This window comes from Scardinius erythrophthalmus (genome assembly GCF_964197995.2).
Source record: "Scardinius erythrophthalmus genome assembly, chromosome: 6".
Classification (NCBI taxonomy): domain Eukaryota; kingdom Metazoa; phylum Chordata; class Actinopteri; order Cypriniformes; family Leuciscidae; genus Scardinius; species Scardinius erythrophthalmus.
Window position 1 is genome coordinate 31,789,455 of NC_138226.1, and position 17,533 is coordinate 31,806,987.

At 39.1% G+C, this 17,533-nt stretch overlaps 1 protein-coding gene across 15 annotated transcripts in view; it reads left to right on the forward strand.

Moving 5' to 3' along the window:
* Window positions 1-17,533, forward strand: part of mycbp2 (MYC binding protein 2) — a 120,627-nt gene that overhangs the window by 96,325 nt on the left and 6,769 nt on the right. For 9 of the 15 annotated variants that reach the window (XM_081368925.1, XM_081368933.1, XM_081368926.1 and 6 more), the window contains 24 exons: window positions 1,151-1,276; window positions 3,992-4,156; window positions 5,713-5,811; window positions 6,308-7,927; window positions 8,035-8,204; window positions 8,327-8,571; window positions 8,683-8,850; window positions 8,981-9,138; window positions 9,525-9,724; window positions 10,005-10,154; window positions 10,259-10,419; window positions 10,571-10,727; window positions 10,827-11,051; window positions 11,300-11,365; window positions 12,116-12,355; window positions 13,059-13,148; window positions 13,265-13,345; window positions 14,005-14,271; window positions 14,358-14,641; window positions 15,365-15,461; window positions 15,651-15,770; window positions 16,511-16,612; window positions 16,730-16,858; window positions 17,131-17,263. In XM_081368925.1, coding sequence (XP_081225051.1) covers window positions 1,151-1,276; window positions 3,992-4,156; window positions 5,713-5,811; window positions 6,308-7,927; window positions 8,035-8,204; window positions 8,327-8,571; window positions 8,683-8,850; window positions 8,981-9,138; window positions 9,525-9,724; window positions 10,005-10,154; window positions 10,259-10,419; window positions 10,571-10,727; window positions 10,827-11,051; window positions 11,300-11,365; window positions 12,116-12,355; window positions 13,059-13,148; window positions 13,265-13,345; window positions 14,005-14,271; window positions 14,358-14,641; window positions 15,365-15,461; window positions 15,651-15,770; window positions 16,511-16,612; window positions 16,730-16,858; window positions 17,131-17,263 — 5,253 coding nt within the window. The remainder of the gene's footprint in view (window positions 1-1,150; window positions 1,277-3,991; window positions 4,157-5,712; window positions 5,812-6,307; window positions 7,928-8,034; window positions 8,205-8,326; window positions 8,572-8,682; window positions 8,851-8,980; window positions 9,139-9,524; window positions 9,725-10,004; window positions 10,155-10,258; window positions 10,420-10,570; window positions 10,728-10,826; window positions 11,052-11,299; window positions 11,366-12,115; window positions 12,356-13,058; window positions 13,149-13,264; window positions 13,346-14,004; window positions 14,272-14,357; window positions 14,642-15,364; window positions 15,462-15,650; window positions 15,771-16,510; window positions 16,613-16,729; window positions 16,859-17,130; window positions 17,264-17,533) is intronic. The other 6 variants (XM_081368939.1, XM_081368927.1, XM_081368928.1 and 3 more) reach the window with 2 other exon arrangements.

A 17,533-nucleotide genomic window follows, 5' to 3' on the forward strand; every position in this document is an offset into this window, starting at 1 on the left:
ACTTCATCATTGCAAATGTGCAATTACAATTGCATTTAAATACATGACATACAAGTTTCAATAGAAAATGCATCGATGTATATTTTAATTCACAATAAATGTTTGTCAGGACATTCAGAAGTACACGTTAAATATTTCAAAGACAATAGAAGCATTTATGAAGTATATAATCCTCGCGAGTCCAAAATCACTACTTTTCAGGAAATAGAAAAACAAATGTGTTTTTTAAATAATGAAACACTGTGTTGTCAAAGTTGATGTTGTGGCTATATATGTAGTCAGAAACTTGCACTTGTCATTATTTTATTAACATTCTATCGAAAGCAAGCTCAAATGGAGTTACAAGGTTTTAAACCAGTGAATATCGGACAAACTTGTCTTTTCCATCATCAAAACAATCGCATCTAAAGCAGAAAGTGCATCATGTTGCTTTTTCATTTCAGGTTATGAAGTTTATTGTATTCTATGTGGGCGCTCAGTTTTTTCTGTCATTTGGCAGATTTTATATATACTGTGTGTGTGTGTATATATAATATATATATATATATATATATATATATATATATATATATATATATATATATATATATATATATATATATATAGTTTTCTAAATAAAGACAATTCTGTACTTATTCCAACAACCAGTTCTTTATTTACCCATACATTACAAGAAGGCCGTGGTGGAGTTATGAGGTTTGACTGACAGTTTGAGGATCCTATGTAGTCACAACGTTTAATCACAAGCTCTTTTTAATATTTTTAAATGGTTAAATATTTGCAAAACCCACAGGCAGGCGTAAAGGGTGACCAATAGTAATGATTTATGAAAAAAATAAAAATGACAAAATAAGTTTCTGCCTGACAGCAGCGTAAAAGGTTCCTAAGCGTTATAAACATTATACTTCAGTCCTACGTAAGTGGTTCAGAAAAGCACTCTAAAGTTAACTGCATTGAATATACTTTTAAACTATAATAAATTTTCATTAAATTGCAATTAACATTAGTGTTCAAAAACATTAAATTCAGTTCACAAGTTTGTTCTGGAAATCAATAATGTGGTGCACCAACAAGACAGCACGTAAACCAAGAGTTAAATACACGTGGCTTTTAGTTATTAATGCTTCCCCCCCCCCTCTCTCTGGAACAGAGCAAGCAGTTTTGGAGCATGGAGCCCAGACCCCTCCTCCCAGCCCATTCTCAGTGCAGGCGTTTAACAGGGGCCTGGGCAGCTCGGGAGCTCAGGGCTTCGACTACGGCATCTCCAACAACAAAGGTGAGAGTAAAGATCCGGGAGAGATAGAAATAAAATGTCATTTATTATTGAGTGACACTTACATCTGGTTACAGTCCATCTGCCAAATGAATTTTTTTTTCATACCATGTTCTTGCAAATATATCTCATTCTTATTGCCTGATGTTAAGAGTTACTTCACAAAATTGATTTCAGACCAACAGTGGTAGAATAGCTAGTCATTCAGGATTTTTCTATTTTATCATTTTTTTTGTAACTTCCTTTATGTTCCTTATGTTTGAAATTGTCTTGTTCTTCAGGTAAAATCCCTTTGGCTTTAATAAATTAAAGGTGGAACTGAATGATTATTTTAATACACTGTCATTCAAAAGTTTGTTCAGACCTCAGAAAGGGATTTATTGCCAAGTATGTTTTCACACACAAGGAATTTGTCTTGGTGACAGAAGTTCAGTAGTTTCCTGTGCATAGAAACAACAATAGTACTCACATAGTAAAATAAAACAGATAAATTTGTATGTACAGGTGTGCTATATATAAATAGAATATAATAGAATTACCAGGCAATGAAATAAGAAGAGGTAGGGTATAGGGATGGGCATTTTTGCCAAATTTTCCTTTCGGGTACTGGATAGCACAGTCAAACAATTAATCTGGATTAATTTGGGGGCAGGGGTTATGAGTGTCATGCCAATAATTACACTATTTTAGCACACCGTTGATGACAAGAAAATCATTATTCTTTTATCATCTATTATACATCTATTATAATCTATCTCATTACAACGTGATGTATATGGCAGATTGGCACTGCACATATTGCACTTAGCTGATTTCAGGATTCACTGCGCACTTTCAATGTCCTAGTTTCACTTTAGTTCTCCAGTTTTGATGGCATGATGTCTAACGTGAACCAATCAGACCTCTGGTACTGCCCACAATGCTACAATCAGAAAAAGATAAATATATTTTTTAAAGTCACTGTGATATTTGTTTTCATGATCGATCGTTGCTGACGTTTGAGTACTCATTTCTGTCCCTAGTAGAGTATCATTAAATAAATAAATAAAAAAGTGGTAGTTTTTGCACAGCTGGGAGAACATTTAACAGTTCATGAGCATTTATTTGAAACAAAAATGTTTTGTAACATTGTAAATATCTTTACTGTCACTTTTTGATCAATTGAATCCATCCTTGCTGAATAAAAGTATTATTTAAAAAAAAACAGTCTTACTGATCCCAAACTTTTGAATGGTAGTGTGTAATGCACAAATTAATAAAAGGAATTGTTTTCCTACTTTCAACAATATTTCATCTGCTAGAAGTTGATCTTTAAAGAGAAATCTATAAATGACATTTTAGAACAGGAAACATCATGGAGGCTTGGATATACTGGACATCAAACTCTTTTAACTTTTTAAATGCTATATGACCCTTGTACCTTGAAATGTGATGTTTTTAGCAATAATATAGAATATATGAAACATACACCAAATGATTAATAAGCAAACACAATCATTTGCTCTTATTCAGCTCCGTAATCAGAGTAATTGTGTTCTGCATGCTGTGTGTCTTGGCTGTGGTCTGTGGCGTGTGAAGGCATCATTGTGTGCATGGGCGAGACTCTTTGTGCTGCAGCTGGGTCTTACCCACCATACTCTTCTCATGCACCACTGCTTAGTGGCGTTACCCATAGACAGCTGTCTGATGGGTCCTTCTTCATCTCTTATACTCATTGAATCTTTGTTCATCTGAATAAAAAGACCTAACCTAAGTTCACTTAACTATAAAGCTTAACTAAACGCTTCTTGACTAAAAGTCAACTTGAAGTCAATATTAACCTTAATTAATCCCTTTAATACACATTCCTTGTCTTACTGTGCTTGATTCATCATTGCTCAATATTCCAAAGAAAAATGTCTGCCTATTTTTTCTGAATTTAATATCTTGCTCTTTTGGCCAATGTCACCTAAGATATCCAGTTATCTATCTGCAATTCTGCCAATATTTGCCAATAATGTAAAAATTCAGTAATTTGGTAATGTTAATATAATACAATAAAGTATACAGCAAATTTGGCAATTAACAAGAGTTACGAATTATTACAAAAGATACTTCAGTGGGATACCATGACATTTCCTCAAGGGTGAACTTGACCTGAAACCGTCAAAAGGCCTTCTCAGAATTCACTGCACACTCTGATCATCTTCCATTCTCTTATGAAATTCCTACTTTTTGTGATCCAATCAGTGCCTGATAGATAAAATCAATTCCCATTCTACATTTTCCTGCCGGACATGCATCACGGAAGTCTTTTCATGTTGACTTTAACAACTCAGCTAAAATATTCATTTTCAGTGATATCATGTTTATGATATAATACTTGTTAGATTATTATCAGAAAATAAAATGTTTAATACTTAAATAAGACAATTTGGACAAAACAAATAATTCCAGAGTTGCACTATAAAAGGGATGAAAGCATAGCATTGGCTTTGTCTGCCAATGCTTTATCTGTGACCATGTGGATGTTCCAGATATGAGGTTTCATGAAAACCTGACCCACGGCTGCCCTGCCCATTCCTTATTCCCCTCAAGTTGGTTCAGCTGACCCACTCACACACCCCATTACTTCCAGTGAGAGTGCTTGTGTGGGGCGTTAAACTGACTAGCAAGTTTCTATGGCTCCTTTTAAGGATCATATAAGCTACAGCACTCCCATTGTCTTCCGCATTGCAGGTGACCGGCTGAGTGCCATACTGAATTCCGTTCAGTCTGGGCCTTTCCTCCCAACTCCTTCCATGTTTGAGCAAGCTGCCAAACCTCCCTCTTCCCTTGTCCACAGCCCATTTGTGTTTGGACAATCCCTTTCCCAGCAGCCTCAACCGCATCCACAGCTTCCGAGTAAGTCTGTCCGTCTAAAAGGTAGTGGCGGTGCTTGCTTACACAGGTGCTGCTTGTTCTTGTCTTAAGCGCTTAATTGTTTAGTATCCCTTAGGTTGTGATGAGTTCTGTTCAGGCTTATTTCCCCTGCTTTTCTGTCGGCGTCCACCTGCTTGCTTGCCATGTTTGAATTGGTGATTATTTTCTTTCTCATCTCATTTAAACTTAAGTGGCCGAATAACATTTAAATTCATCTTTTGTATTTCCACTGTAGCTACTAACAGTATGTTTCATGTCAGATGTTTCTGTTGACTTGATTGCAGTTTAATTTTATTTGCTTGCTTACATGTAGAGTGATTAATTCGATTATTCATTAGCAAAACAGTTACCAAGAGGTCCAGGAATCTGTCCACACAATCAAAACCATGCAGTGCTTTTGCATTTAACCACAAGTGTAATTCAAAATGCACTAATGTTTGCATAAGGAAAATGAAATTCGGTTTTTTGGATTTGAAAGTGTCTCAATATTTCCACAGCCCGAATACTCTTAATCTGCTTTTCACATTCATTACAACTCATCACTCAACCATTTTATTCGGACTTATCTGCCATCCTCCCTGCACTGGTTGATTCCCAGTTTTGTTTTAGCCTTGTCCCTGCTAAAACCAGTCTCTGTCTCTCTCACAGTGTCTGTCCTTCTACTTGTTGTTTTTTCTCGATTCATATATCTTTCTTGTGCCCTATATGTTCCTCTGGCCCTGTTTACACCTAGTATTGACATCCATCTCTGGTGATCCGCTCACCAATTACACGGCTTTATGGGGTTGGAATGCATATCGTTTTTGTCAGCCGATTTGGAGGTAGTCAGAAACCACATTGCATTAGTCGTGTAAACTGACCTGCTACTACTTCACTGCGCAAAAACAATGGTTTTACATTGTTAACTACCTGTCTTTAAGGAAATATTAAATTTGATATATATAGATATACATGACTTGACAGAACTTCTCTGCAGTAACAGAGATCATGTAAAATGCCCAGTTAATAGTCAAGTCAAGTCACGTCACCTTTATTTATATAGCGCTCAAAGCAGCTTTACAGTGATAAAAAGGAAAAATAAATTTCATGAATTCAGTTCAGTGTTGATTCAGATCCATTGTAAATATAATCAATTATTAAATTAGTTCATTTTATCTAGAACAATGATTATTTGGAGTTTGCATTATTAAGATGCATACTTTCTAAAACATTCTTTATGTAGGATACCTGTGGTGCCTTAAAATTCTGCTTTACCTGGTCACTGGGTTTCTGAACAGAGCAACTGGCGTAGTAAGGTAACAGACCCATTTGAGATGCATGTAAATACCAGGTGTAAACTGAAATCTCTCTTGGCTGTTCACTTGTGATTAGATCACCCAAAACAAATGTTAATATCAGTTTTAAACAGGGCCAGAGTCATTTTCTCATACCATTACACTCCATCATTCTTTGGCTCTCACTCTCTTTCTCATTTTCTGATTGTTTTCCTTGGTTCAAGCATTGGTGCTTACTTTCCTTGCCACTGTTTTCCGCTGTAGATGCTTCATCACGCAGCCTTGCTTCACGTGAGCGTGTGCACAAAAGCAGTGCGACCGGCCCTGGCACCGCTCTATCATCTCTTGTTCTCAGACAAAAGGGTGGGTAATGCATGTCTTCTCCTGGGAGCACCCTGGAGACTCACTACAGGGATGGGTTTCATGTCATCCTCTCTACCACAGTACATTTATTTCCCCTCTTAGGCATGGCAACAGAGTATGTACAGTGCTTTGGAATATATATGGGGACCGTTTTATAGGCTTGATGAAATATTTCACATGACCTGGGTGCTTTCCATTTGCATCAGTTATTTATGCATCGTGCTACCTTAACAATTTCTTAAATTCTTGTATAAAGAAATTAAGGTCATTCTTGGATTTCAGTGGATACTTGTCGATGTTATTTTTACATCTATTGTTTTACATTTCATTTCTTAAGTTCCTGTTGTTATTTTTTACCTTTTATTTTTAGGTGCCATAATTATTTTATTGTCTTGATTTTTTTTCTTACTCCCTACGTATGTGAAAAGGCCTGACAAGACTTACCCCCTGCATAAATGAGTTGCGCATTGGTAACTGTTGGTGTTATAATACGCAGGTGACAGGGATAACATGGCCAGTCGGTCTATGTCTCCAGGCAGCAAGCATCGCCAAGAGAGTCGATCCTCCAAAACCGACAGTCACTCTAGCCGATCTGTTGACCAGGTGAAGAGCAAGAACAATGACAGTCTGTCTGCCAGCGAGGCTCTCATTCTCAAATCGGACACTGGCAAACTGAGGTCTGACTCTCACAGCCGCTCTCATTCCCCCAACCACAATACCCTACAAGCCCTGAAAGCTGATGGCCGAACCTCAGGCCTTAGGGCTGAGTCTCCAAACCCTGGTTCCCGTTCCTCTTCACCAAAACAAAAGTCCCTCACTTCTGGCAGATCTAGCCCATCCAGCACCAGTTCCCCACGCTCATCCTCTCCTCATGATAAGAACCTGCCCTCTAAAGTAAGTCCTTCTTCTAAAGCTCACCTGGACCCTCCCCGTGAGAGATCCAAATCTGACTCCTATACGCTGGACCCTGACACACTTAGAAAGAAGAAGATTCCTCTCATGGAACCTCTGAGGGGCAGGTCTACATCACCCAAACCAAAAGTCCCACCCAAAGAGAGCAATGGAGGAAGCAGCAATGCTGAAAACCGAGCCCCATCTCCCCATGTAGTTCAGGAAAACCTCCACAGTGAAGTGGTGGAGGTGTGTAGGTCCAGCGCCTTGCTATCCAATGATGAAGCCAATGATGAGAATGCAGAGTTGAACAATGCTGAAGAGGGCTCCTCCAAGGTCCACTTCAGTATTGGAAAAGCCCCGGTCAAGGAGGAACTTGAAAGTCGTTCTTCACCCAAAGTCAGCCGTAAAACCTCCAGCAGGCATGTGAGACCTAAAAAAGACAAATCCGGGCCACTCTTTAAAGGTGAAAACGTGCGTCCTACTGAACCCGCCAAGCAAGCCATGTCACCTTCTGTAGCGGAATGTGCTCGTGCTGTTTTTGCTGCTTTCCTGTGGCATGAGGGCATAGTACATGATGCCATGGCATGCTCTTCCTTCCTCAAGTTCAACCCTGAGCTGACTAAAGAACATGCACCCATCCGTAATTCTCTTAGCTGCCAGCAGGGTTTTGACGAGAAGGAGAACAAACTGAAGAACCGCCACTCTCTTGAGATCTCCTCGGCCCTCAACATGTTCAACATATCACCACATGGCCCAGACATTTCCAAGATGGGTAGCATCAACAAGAACAAGGTTCTGTCCATGCTGAAAGAACCACCTTTACCTGAGAAGTGCGAGGATGGAAAAAATGATGCAGTCTCTTATGAGATGACCAGCCACTCCTCTATGAGGTCTAAGTCCATCTTGCCTCTCACCCTCCAGCACTTAGTAGCTTTCTGGGAGGACATATCCATGGCTACCATAAAAGCGGCTACACAGAACATGATTTTCCCAAGTCCAGGATCCAGTGCTATCCTTAAAAAGAAGGAGAATGAAAAGGATGGCAAGAAGACTAAGAAAGAGAAGAAGAAGAAGGATAAAGCCGAGGTGCGTCCCAGGGGGAACCTCTTCGGGGAGATGGCACAGTTAGCTATGGGAGGCCCAGAAAAGGATACCATCTGTGAGCTGTGTGGAGAGTCTCACCCATACCCTGTTACGTACCACATGAGACAAGCCCACCCAGGTATAGTGTCGTGAATTCTTGGTTATTATTCAGAACAATTCCAAGGAAAGTTATAAAGACCGATGTATGGAGATAATTCATCAGTGTCCTTTATTGTGTTCTCTCAGGTTGTGGCCGGTATGCTGGAGGTCAGGGCTATAACAGTATTGGTCACTTCTGCGGAGGCTGGGCTGGTAACTGTGGAGATGGTGGAATTGGAGGAAGCACCTGGTACCTGGTGTGTGATCGTTGTAGAGAGAAGTACCTGAGAGAAAAACAAACGGCTGCTAGAGAAAAGGTATGCCTGTCATTACATAATAAAAATACATAATAATGGAAATGCATAATATTTGTAGATATTGTATGTCTAAAACACTGTATACATCTTCCTTGGGTTTAACCCGTTGGTTCTTGGATCAGGTTAAGCAGTCAAGAAAGAAACCTCTACAGGTGAAAACCCCACGGGCTCTGCCAACTATGGAGGCCCACCAGGTGATCCGTGCCAATGCACTGTTCCTGTTGTCTCTGAGCAGCGCCGCTGAGCCTAACCTCCTTTGCCATCACCCACCCAAACCCTTCCACTCACATCTGCCCAGCCTCAAGGAGGGAGTGTCTGAGGAACTGCCCAAAGGGATGGGCTGCCTCTATCTGCAAACCCTAGCCCGGTAAATACATTGTGTTCACCTTGATCACCATGGCCAAGAGCAGCCTTATTGTAGTAATTCAGTGTATTGAATCTGCATTGCATTGAGTCTTTATCAATATCCTTTTTGCAGTCAACACACTGAGAACTTTGGGGCCTATCAAGATGACAACCTGTTTCAGGATGAGATGCGTTACCTGCGGTCTACGTCAGTCCCTGCTCCCTACATCTCAGTCACCCCAGATGCCTGCCCCAATGTTTTTGAAGAACCAGGAAGTAACATGAAGTCTATGCCCCCAAGGTACTGTAATAAGCTTCCCATCTCCCAAAGTGCTATGTTCTAGTAACCTAGTTTCTATGAAGATTTTATGCTTCAGGTATTCTTATTATTTCTGTAAGATATCTTCTTTTTTTTTACTTTTTTTCTTTAGTTTGGAGACAAGTCCAATCACAGACAGTGACACAGCCAAGCGGACAGTATTCCAGCGCTCATATTCAGTGGTTGCCTCCGAGTATGATAAGCAGCACTCAGCTTCCCCAGCACGGGTCAAAGCAGTGCCGAGACGCAGGGTACACAGTGGGGATGCAGGTACTGTTGTGTCCCTTTGTAAAACAAAATTACAAATTACTCTGTATTACCATAATTTACTGTTGAAGCTACAAGAATGCTGAAACTGATTATATGCACCAATATAATGATACATAGCTTTAAAAATTGCCATATTTACCTATACCTTTTTTAGCAGTGTTTGAGTACTTGAATCGTCATAGCAGAGTTTGGAATTAATTAATTGAAACTGTCAGTACAAGAATTGTGATAGCTGACCAGAAATATTAGATGCCACTTTTTAATTTAATTTTTAAATATTAACACAGTTTACTTCTAAAATGGTGGTATTGCGATGATTTGCAATACTCTAAGTTAAGATAAAATAAATAATTTAAAATCAACGTGAAATATGCTTGTTTCTACAGAAGTTGGGTCATCACTGCTTCGTCACCCTTCTCCTGAGTTGTCGCGGCTGATCTCAGCCCATGGCTCTCTTAGTAAAGGTGAAAGGAACTTCCAGTGGCCCGTGTTGGCATTTGTTATCCAGCATCATGACCTAGAGGGCCTGGAGGTGGCTATGAAGCATGCACTCCGCAAATCAGCCTGTAGGGTGTTTGCCATGGAGGTCAGCGATATTCTTTCAGACATTCCTCAATTTCTAATTCAATCCTCTTCTTCCTGTCCCAAATTGTTCAGGCATAGACAAAAACTTTTGAATAATAACTATTAATTAGAGGGTTCCAATAATCATGGAAAAGCTGGAAAAATCATAAATGATTAAAATCTGAAAATCATCAGTTTGTCATTAAATGCTTTTTTATGAAAGAAATCACTGAAAGAAAAACGATGTATAAACATTCTTGTCCAGTTTCTCTTAAACCTTCTGTTCTGTGTTTCCTTCTTAGGCCTTTAATTGGCTGCTGTGTAACGTAACCCAGACCACCTCCCTCCATGATATCCTGTGGCACTTTGTGGCGTCTCTGACTCCGTCTCCCTTTGAGACGGAAGAAGAGGAGGATGAGGAGAACAAAGGGAACAAGGAGAACCTTGAGCAGGTGTGACCTGATGATAACACTTCCAATGGTTTATTAATACGTCACTGTTCACTTGTGATGAAAAGAGGTTTCTGACATGGGGCAGTTTTCCCTCTTACTTGCAGGAGAAGGATTTAGGTGTCTGTGAGCACCCCCTGTCTGACATCCTCATTGCAGGAGAGGCAGCTCACCCGCTGCCCCACACCTTCCACCGTCTGCTCCAAACCATCTCTGACCTTATGATGTCTCTTCCCAGTGGAAGCTCACTTCAGCAGATGGCCCTGAGGTATCTTCTGCCTCTGTATAGAAACACCATTAGCAGCATATAACAATCTAGCAACCTCATATAAACATGCTGAAAGAACTCTGCCTCATTACACAACTCACATTTTCATAAAAAATATACAAATCTAGTCACTTTTTTGCTGTTTCCCCAGGTGTTGGAGCCTTAAATTCAAACAGTCAGATCATCAGTTCCTGCACCAGAGTAATGTATTTCACCACATCAACAACATCCTGTCCAAATCAGACGATGGGGACAGTGAAGAGAGTTTTAACATCAGTGTACAGTCGGGATACGAAGCAATCAGTCAGGTGGGAATATTTTCATAAGACTTTGTTTGTTTGTTTGTTTGTTTTTTATCTAAAACACCTTATATTGCATTCAGGGTTTACATTTTACATATATTGCAGGAACTTTGTGTGGTGACCTGTCTGAAAGATCTGACTAGCGTGGTGGACATTAAAACATCCAGTCGACCAGCCATGATTGGCAGCCTGACTGATGGCTCCACTGAGACGTTCTGGGAGTCTGGAGATGAAGATAAGAACAAAACAAAGAGCATCACTATAAGCTGCGTGAAAGGCATCAATGCGTCATATGTCTCTATCCATGTTGACAACTCTCGTGACATTGGAGTGAGTTTGCGAACTGTTGTTCTTTCTGTTGTCTGTCTGTTCTTTATCAGTCAGTGTTTTAATAACACTCTGTTGGCCAACTGTTAATTCTGTATATGCACTTGAAGTGTTCAAAGTACATAAAACATTCAGATATGGTATTTTGTCTTGACCATTTTTTTTTTTTTTTTTTTTAAATCTACTCATTTTAATACATGTGGCCATAAACAGCTATTGATTTATATAACCTTTGCTCTGTTTTCTGTCAGAATAAAGTCACATCAATGATATTCCTTTGTGGGAAGGCTGTGGAAGATCTCTGCAGGATCAAACAGGTAGGACTTTGAATTTTCACGCTGATATGTGTCTATACCAGATGCACTGCAGTTAATGGATTTTCATGCTGATATGTGTCTATACCAGATGCACTGCAGTTAATGGATTTTCATGCTGATATGTGTCTATACCAGATGCACTGCTGTTAATTCACTTCAACAGGCTGGGTTATATATTTCCTTTTTACTTTGGCCTGTTTGAATTTATCAAACTTGTTTTCATTTCCCTGATATTTAAATAGATATTCCGCTTGTCTATGTAGATTTAGATGTAGATGTAGAGTGACTTCATAAATTAAATTAAGAAAGATAAGCTAGTTGCTCACCTTTTATTGCACATATCAAAAAAAATACGTTAAATACAATGTATATTATTATATTTCGAAATACATTTACAAATGCATTGTTTCAGCATTTATATTTACTGGGGTAATGTTTTATTATTTTAAATTTTATTATTATATATTATTATTATTATATTTTCTTTTTATTCAAAATGAAAGTGTTTATCAATGTTTTTACAATTTGGTAAATGACAGAAAAATGTGTTAACACAACCTCTTGTCTGTACTTCTGTCTCATTAATTTAATTTTGAGTTGAAAAGGACAATTAAACTCATAGTCTTGAGGTTAAGGAGCTACAAGGCAACAACCAAAATGTCTGCATGGAAATATAGATCACCAGACCAGCGTCTGGGTCCCTAAGGGTCTTCAGGGACATTTCACTCAATGGTCTTTTTGTTGTCTCAGATTGACTTAGACTCAAGGCACATGGGCTGGGTGACCAGTGAGCTGCCTGGAGGGGACCACCATGTGATCAAGATTGAGCTTAAGGGTCCTGAGAACACACTTAGGGTTCGGCAGGTCAAAGTGCTTGGCTGGAAGGAGGGCGATAGCATCAAGATTGCTGGGCAGATATCAGCCAGTGTAGCCCAGCAGAAAAACTGTGAAGCTGAGACGCTGCGTGTCTTCCGCCTTATTACGTCACAGGTAAGCCCAAAACCCTCACAGGTCCTGTTTGGTAAACCTGCACCCGCAATACTTAACAGAATATATGATCCCTTATACAACAGCAGCACTTATTTAATTATGTACCTGCGACTTGACTAGTTTGACACAAAGACATTCATCCAAATTGTGAATGGAAACAGAAAGTGAGCAAAGTACACTCCCTTTATAAACACTGTGAACATGTCAAATGCTTCAGTTCAGTGAAACTTCTATAGAAAACACCTGTTATAGTCAACCTGACTACACTGCACCATAAATCTTTTATTTACATCTTGTCTACACTATGTTGGTTATAATGAGAGTATTCGTGAGCATGCAGAACTCAGTCAGTGAACAAGTGCTGAACTGTTTTGATTCTGTCTATCTTAAACACCTCCGATTGGCCGTTACAATGCTCAACACTGCTAAACGCAATACATACCTTTGACACACTTCAGAGCGTAAACTCAAGTATGCAGGGGAGCGTTTGAAAACCATCTCAAACGAGTCACTAAGACTGTTTTCACACAAATTGCAGTATTTTTATGTTATAAACGTTTGTACCACCATACCAGAAACATTAATTATACATCAAACACTTTTGTGTGAAATTTATTTTTTTTGCGTTTCAAACACCCATTTCCGGGTATTGTTTTAAGGGAAGGCAAATAGTATAATAGTCATGTTGATGGTGTTCATGTAGGTATTTGGAAAACTAATTTGTGGGGATGCAGAACCAACACCAGAACAAGAAGAGAAGAACCTGCTCTCCTCACCTGAGGGTGAAGACAAGGTCAGTACCAGTATCTGTCGTGTATGGTGGCTTCTTACAATCATTGCTTAATGCCATATCAAGTGCTGAAGCATGAGATGAAATTGGTAAATTCTGTTTAAATGTTTCGTCTTCAGGCTCCATCTGATGCAGACTTGAAGGAACACATGGTTGGCATTATTTTCAGCAGGAGTAAACTGACCAACCTTCAGAAACAGGTAACACCATTAAAACTACTCTAGGCTCTCTAGAAAACCTAGTGAGCTGCCTAAAAATCAGAGAGAAGTGTTGAATATAAATATAATAATAGTTAAATACCAAAAATATAAACAAAATTTGTTTAATCTAATGACAAACTGATTGTTTAGCCACTATTTTTGATTTATTAGAGTATTGCATTATTTGTTTAGTAACATTAGTAACATCAGCAGCGTTTTCATTGTCTCCGGCATTCACATACAATTGCCGCATTTCACCCCCAGTGGCAGTCACATGGAACTGTCAAACTGATCGTGAAGCAGCAGTTACCAACTTATTATTCACCATGGTAAAATTAATGAATGTATGAAAATATCCACACAAAACAAGAATGTTTGAAAGAAACGCAAAGTGTTTTTTTAGGGCTAATAAATGATAATAAGTATTTAACAATTATAAATTAATTATTTCAGACAGAATTATTCATAACTGCCCAATTTAAAGTAGTAGTATTTACAATTATCATTTAGTAAATGGTAGTTTGATGATATGCGTTTACCAGCCGTAGCGAACTTTTCCGTGAAGTGCACAAACAAACAAACTTAGTTTTTTCCTGATTTAGTTCGAAATGTCACACCAGTTCGTTCTTTGATTTCGCTTGACTGTTTGCCTCCCTTAGGTATGTGCCCATATCGTCCAGGCCATCCGTATGGAGGCCACGCGTGTGCGGGAGGAATGGGAGCATGCCATCTCCAGCAAAGAGAACGCAAACTCTCAGCCCAGCGATGATGACGCCTCCTCTGATGCGTACTGCTTTGAGCTGTTGTCTATGGTGCTGGCCTTGAGTGGATCTAACGTTGGCCGGCAGTATCTAGCCCAGCAGCTCACCCTACTGCAGGACCTCTTTTCCCTACTTCACACTGCCTCTCCACGTGTCCAGAGACAGGTTTGTGAATGCATCACGAACCGCTAGTCTTAAACTTGACTTTCTAGTATCAGGATCTGATATGCAACACTGTATTTGCCATGCAGGTGACGTCACTGCTCAGACGCGTTCTTCCTGAGGTCACTCCCATGCGCTTGGCCAGCGTCATTGGCGTAAAGGCGCTACCACCAGCAGACATCAGTGACATCATCCACTCCACTGAGAAGGGCGATTGGACCAAATTGGGCATATTAGATATGTTTCTGGGCTGCATCGCCAAGGCCCTCACTGTGCAGCTCAAGGCGAAGGGCACCACTATAGGTGGCACAGCTGGCATGGCAGCAGGCAAAGGGGTCACTACAGTCACCCTACCCATGATCTTCAACTCAAGGTCAGCTGGCTTGCAATTGGCCTTTCTTAAATTTAATTTGAGAATTGTTTAAAATACTTCATAAAATTTAAGTGGGATTAATCACGGTGTGCATTTAAAGAGGTAGTTCACCCAAAAAATGAAACTTCTGTCATCATTTACTCACCCTCATGTCGTTCCAAACCCATTAGACTTTCAAAAAACAAAGTGAAATGAAACCTGAAAGATTTCTGCCCCTCAACTGAAAGTTTGTTACACCAAAACATTGATGCTTCAAAAAGTTCATAAAGAGATTGTAAAACAAATCCATATGAATCGAGCAATTTAATCAAAAATGATAAACGAAGCTTGAACGTGCTTTGCGTGACACACAAGAAAAAACTTTGGTTGGTTCTTTGGTTCTCGCACATCATTTGAGCTTCCAGCGTTACTATACTTGATGTGCTCTATGTATGTGCATTGATTAATGTTTATATGAGAATAAAAACCTAAATTAAACTTGTTCATTATATAAAGCAATCATGTGTCTTCAGAAGGCTTGGTTTAGATGCGGTTAGATGATTTATATGGATTATTTTTATGATGTCTTCATGAACTTGAGTCAAAGTTTTGGTGTAACTGACTTTCCGTAGATTTTAATTTGATTAAAAATATCTTCATTGTAACAAATGTTTTTTGCTGGCCACACTATTTTTTTTATTAAAAATATGTATATTTAATAACCTTTTATTGGTGTTTGTGCAGCTACATACGGCGTGGATTGAGTCACTGGTGGATGAAGGGTTCCACTCCACCCCAGATCGCTGAGATTATCATTAAACTAGTCAAAGACATGGCTGCCGTGAGTAGTAATGGCCCATCTAATCCTGAACACGATTTTCATCTTAATATGCAGCAGATTTGCTGTTCATCTGCATGTTTATGAATGATATAATGTATAATCTTTCACTGCTTAACTTGATCTCCTGCAGATGTGTTTAATGCCTTTGCAGAAATAGTCCTTCATCATTTAAGTGTCTTTTTACCCCAGGGACACCTCTCGGATGCCTGGTCCAGGGTGACTAAGAATGCTATTGCTGAGACCATCATTGCTCTCACTAAGATGGAAGAGGAGCATCGCTCTCCAGTGCGCTGCATTGCCACCACTCGGGTACGACTCCACTGCACTCACTCTGTCACAACTGAACATTTGCAAACTAGGTCAGTATTACTCAGGATCCTTCAGTTAGAGGCGTCAGATACAGATCAACAGCAGCATGAAATGCAACATTCCTAAAACAAATAATTACTTTTATTATATAAATTAATATGAACAGGTCCAAAGTCATGAAAAACCTGGAAACATCATGGAATTTTGTTTTTATTTCTATGCTTCAAGTCAAGTCACCCTCATTTATATAGCGCTTTTAAGAATATAGATTGTTTCAAAGCAGCTTAACAGTGATGATAGGAAATTAAAGTAACTGAGATTGTTTTGGCTTTACAGCAGCTCTGGAATAAAGTTATTGTCCAGCTAAAGTTAGTTTTTATTGATTCACTTCCGTTGTAAAGATCATTAGTTATTAACTTAGGGGCTGCTTAAACGACACCGTTCTAACAGAAAAGCCTTAATGCGATCTGGCTGCTCATTTGCACAACAACAGTGTGCAACACAACAACAGCTTTAAAAAAAATGACCTCAAAAGAAAAGTAAAAAAAAAAAAAAACGCTTAACCAAACATTATACCAACTAAAAATATAACATAAATAACATTTTTATAAATATATTAAAATAAATATAATCCTTATCCAGGACTGGAAATGACTTTAAAAGTCATGGAAATTCACTGGGCAATGTGTGTTTGAAAGACTTCCATATAAAATTCAAATTGTTCTACTTCCTCTCCTTAGCTATGGCTCGCATTGGCCTCTCTGTGCGTGCTGGACCAGGACCACGTAGACCGTCTGTCTTCAGGTCGCTGGATGGGAAAAGATGGGCAGCAGAAGCAGATGGTACGGCACATTGGGCTAAATAGGCCTCTGTGATGCTATAAAGCAGAATCAAGTTCATTACAGTCCTTCAGCTGAGAATGAGCTCTTTACCTCTTCACCTTGACTTTTATTTCCCAGCCCATGTGTGATAACCATGACGACGGAGAGACGGCAGCCATCATTCTGTGTAATGCATGTGGAAACCTGTGCACTGACTGTGACCGGTTTCTCCATCTCCACCGGCGCACACGTTCCCACCAGAGACAGGTGAACCCGAGCGCTCACACAGATCCAATCAGTGTCAGTTTGATCAATTATGGTTCATAACTTGGGTTGAGAAGAATTGTGTAGTTACTGGCTGGTTGTTCAAATGCTTTGGTTATTAAAAATATACACTTTAAAAAATATGGTATAATGATGATATAGTTATAAGAACAAAAATAAGTGCTTCTGTAAAAGTACTGCAGGAATTGAATAATTGGAGTTGGAATAAGAAATAGGATCTTATTAAATTTCTCGTAACACAATGTCTTGTGCAGGTCTTTAAGGAGGAGGAGGAAGCCATTAAAGTGGACCTACATGAAGGTTGCGGTAGAACCAAACTCTTTTGGCTCATGGCATTGGCTGATTCCAAGACCATGAAGGCCATGGTGGAGTTCCGTGAACACACAGGTGACTTTTCTTCAATTTGTAATCATGTTTAATAATCTAGAGAGAAGATGGGACATGTTGAGAAGAGGGGAAATGGGAGATGTTGCAAACTGGACTCAAACTTTGTTAGTACTGCAGTGTTCATTTTTATTAAAAGACCATATTTGCCATTTGAATTGATTTACTCAGAGCTTTATTTTTCGAACAAAGTGTTTGTATAAAATATATTATAAATATAAAACATAGCATGTCCATTTGAATCAAGTATATAAATTCACAGTTAGAGCAATT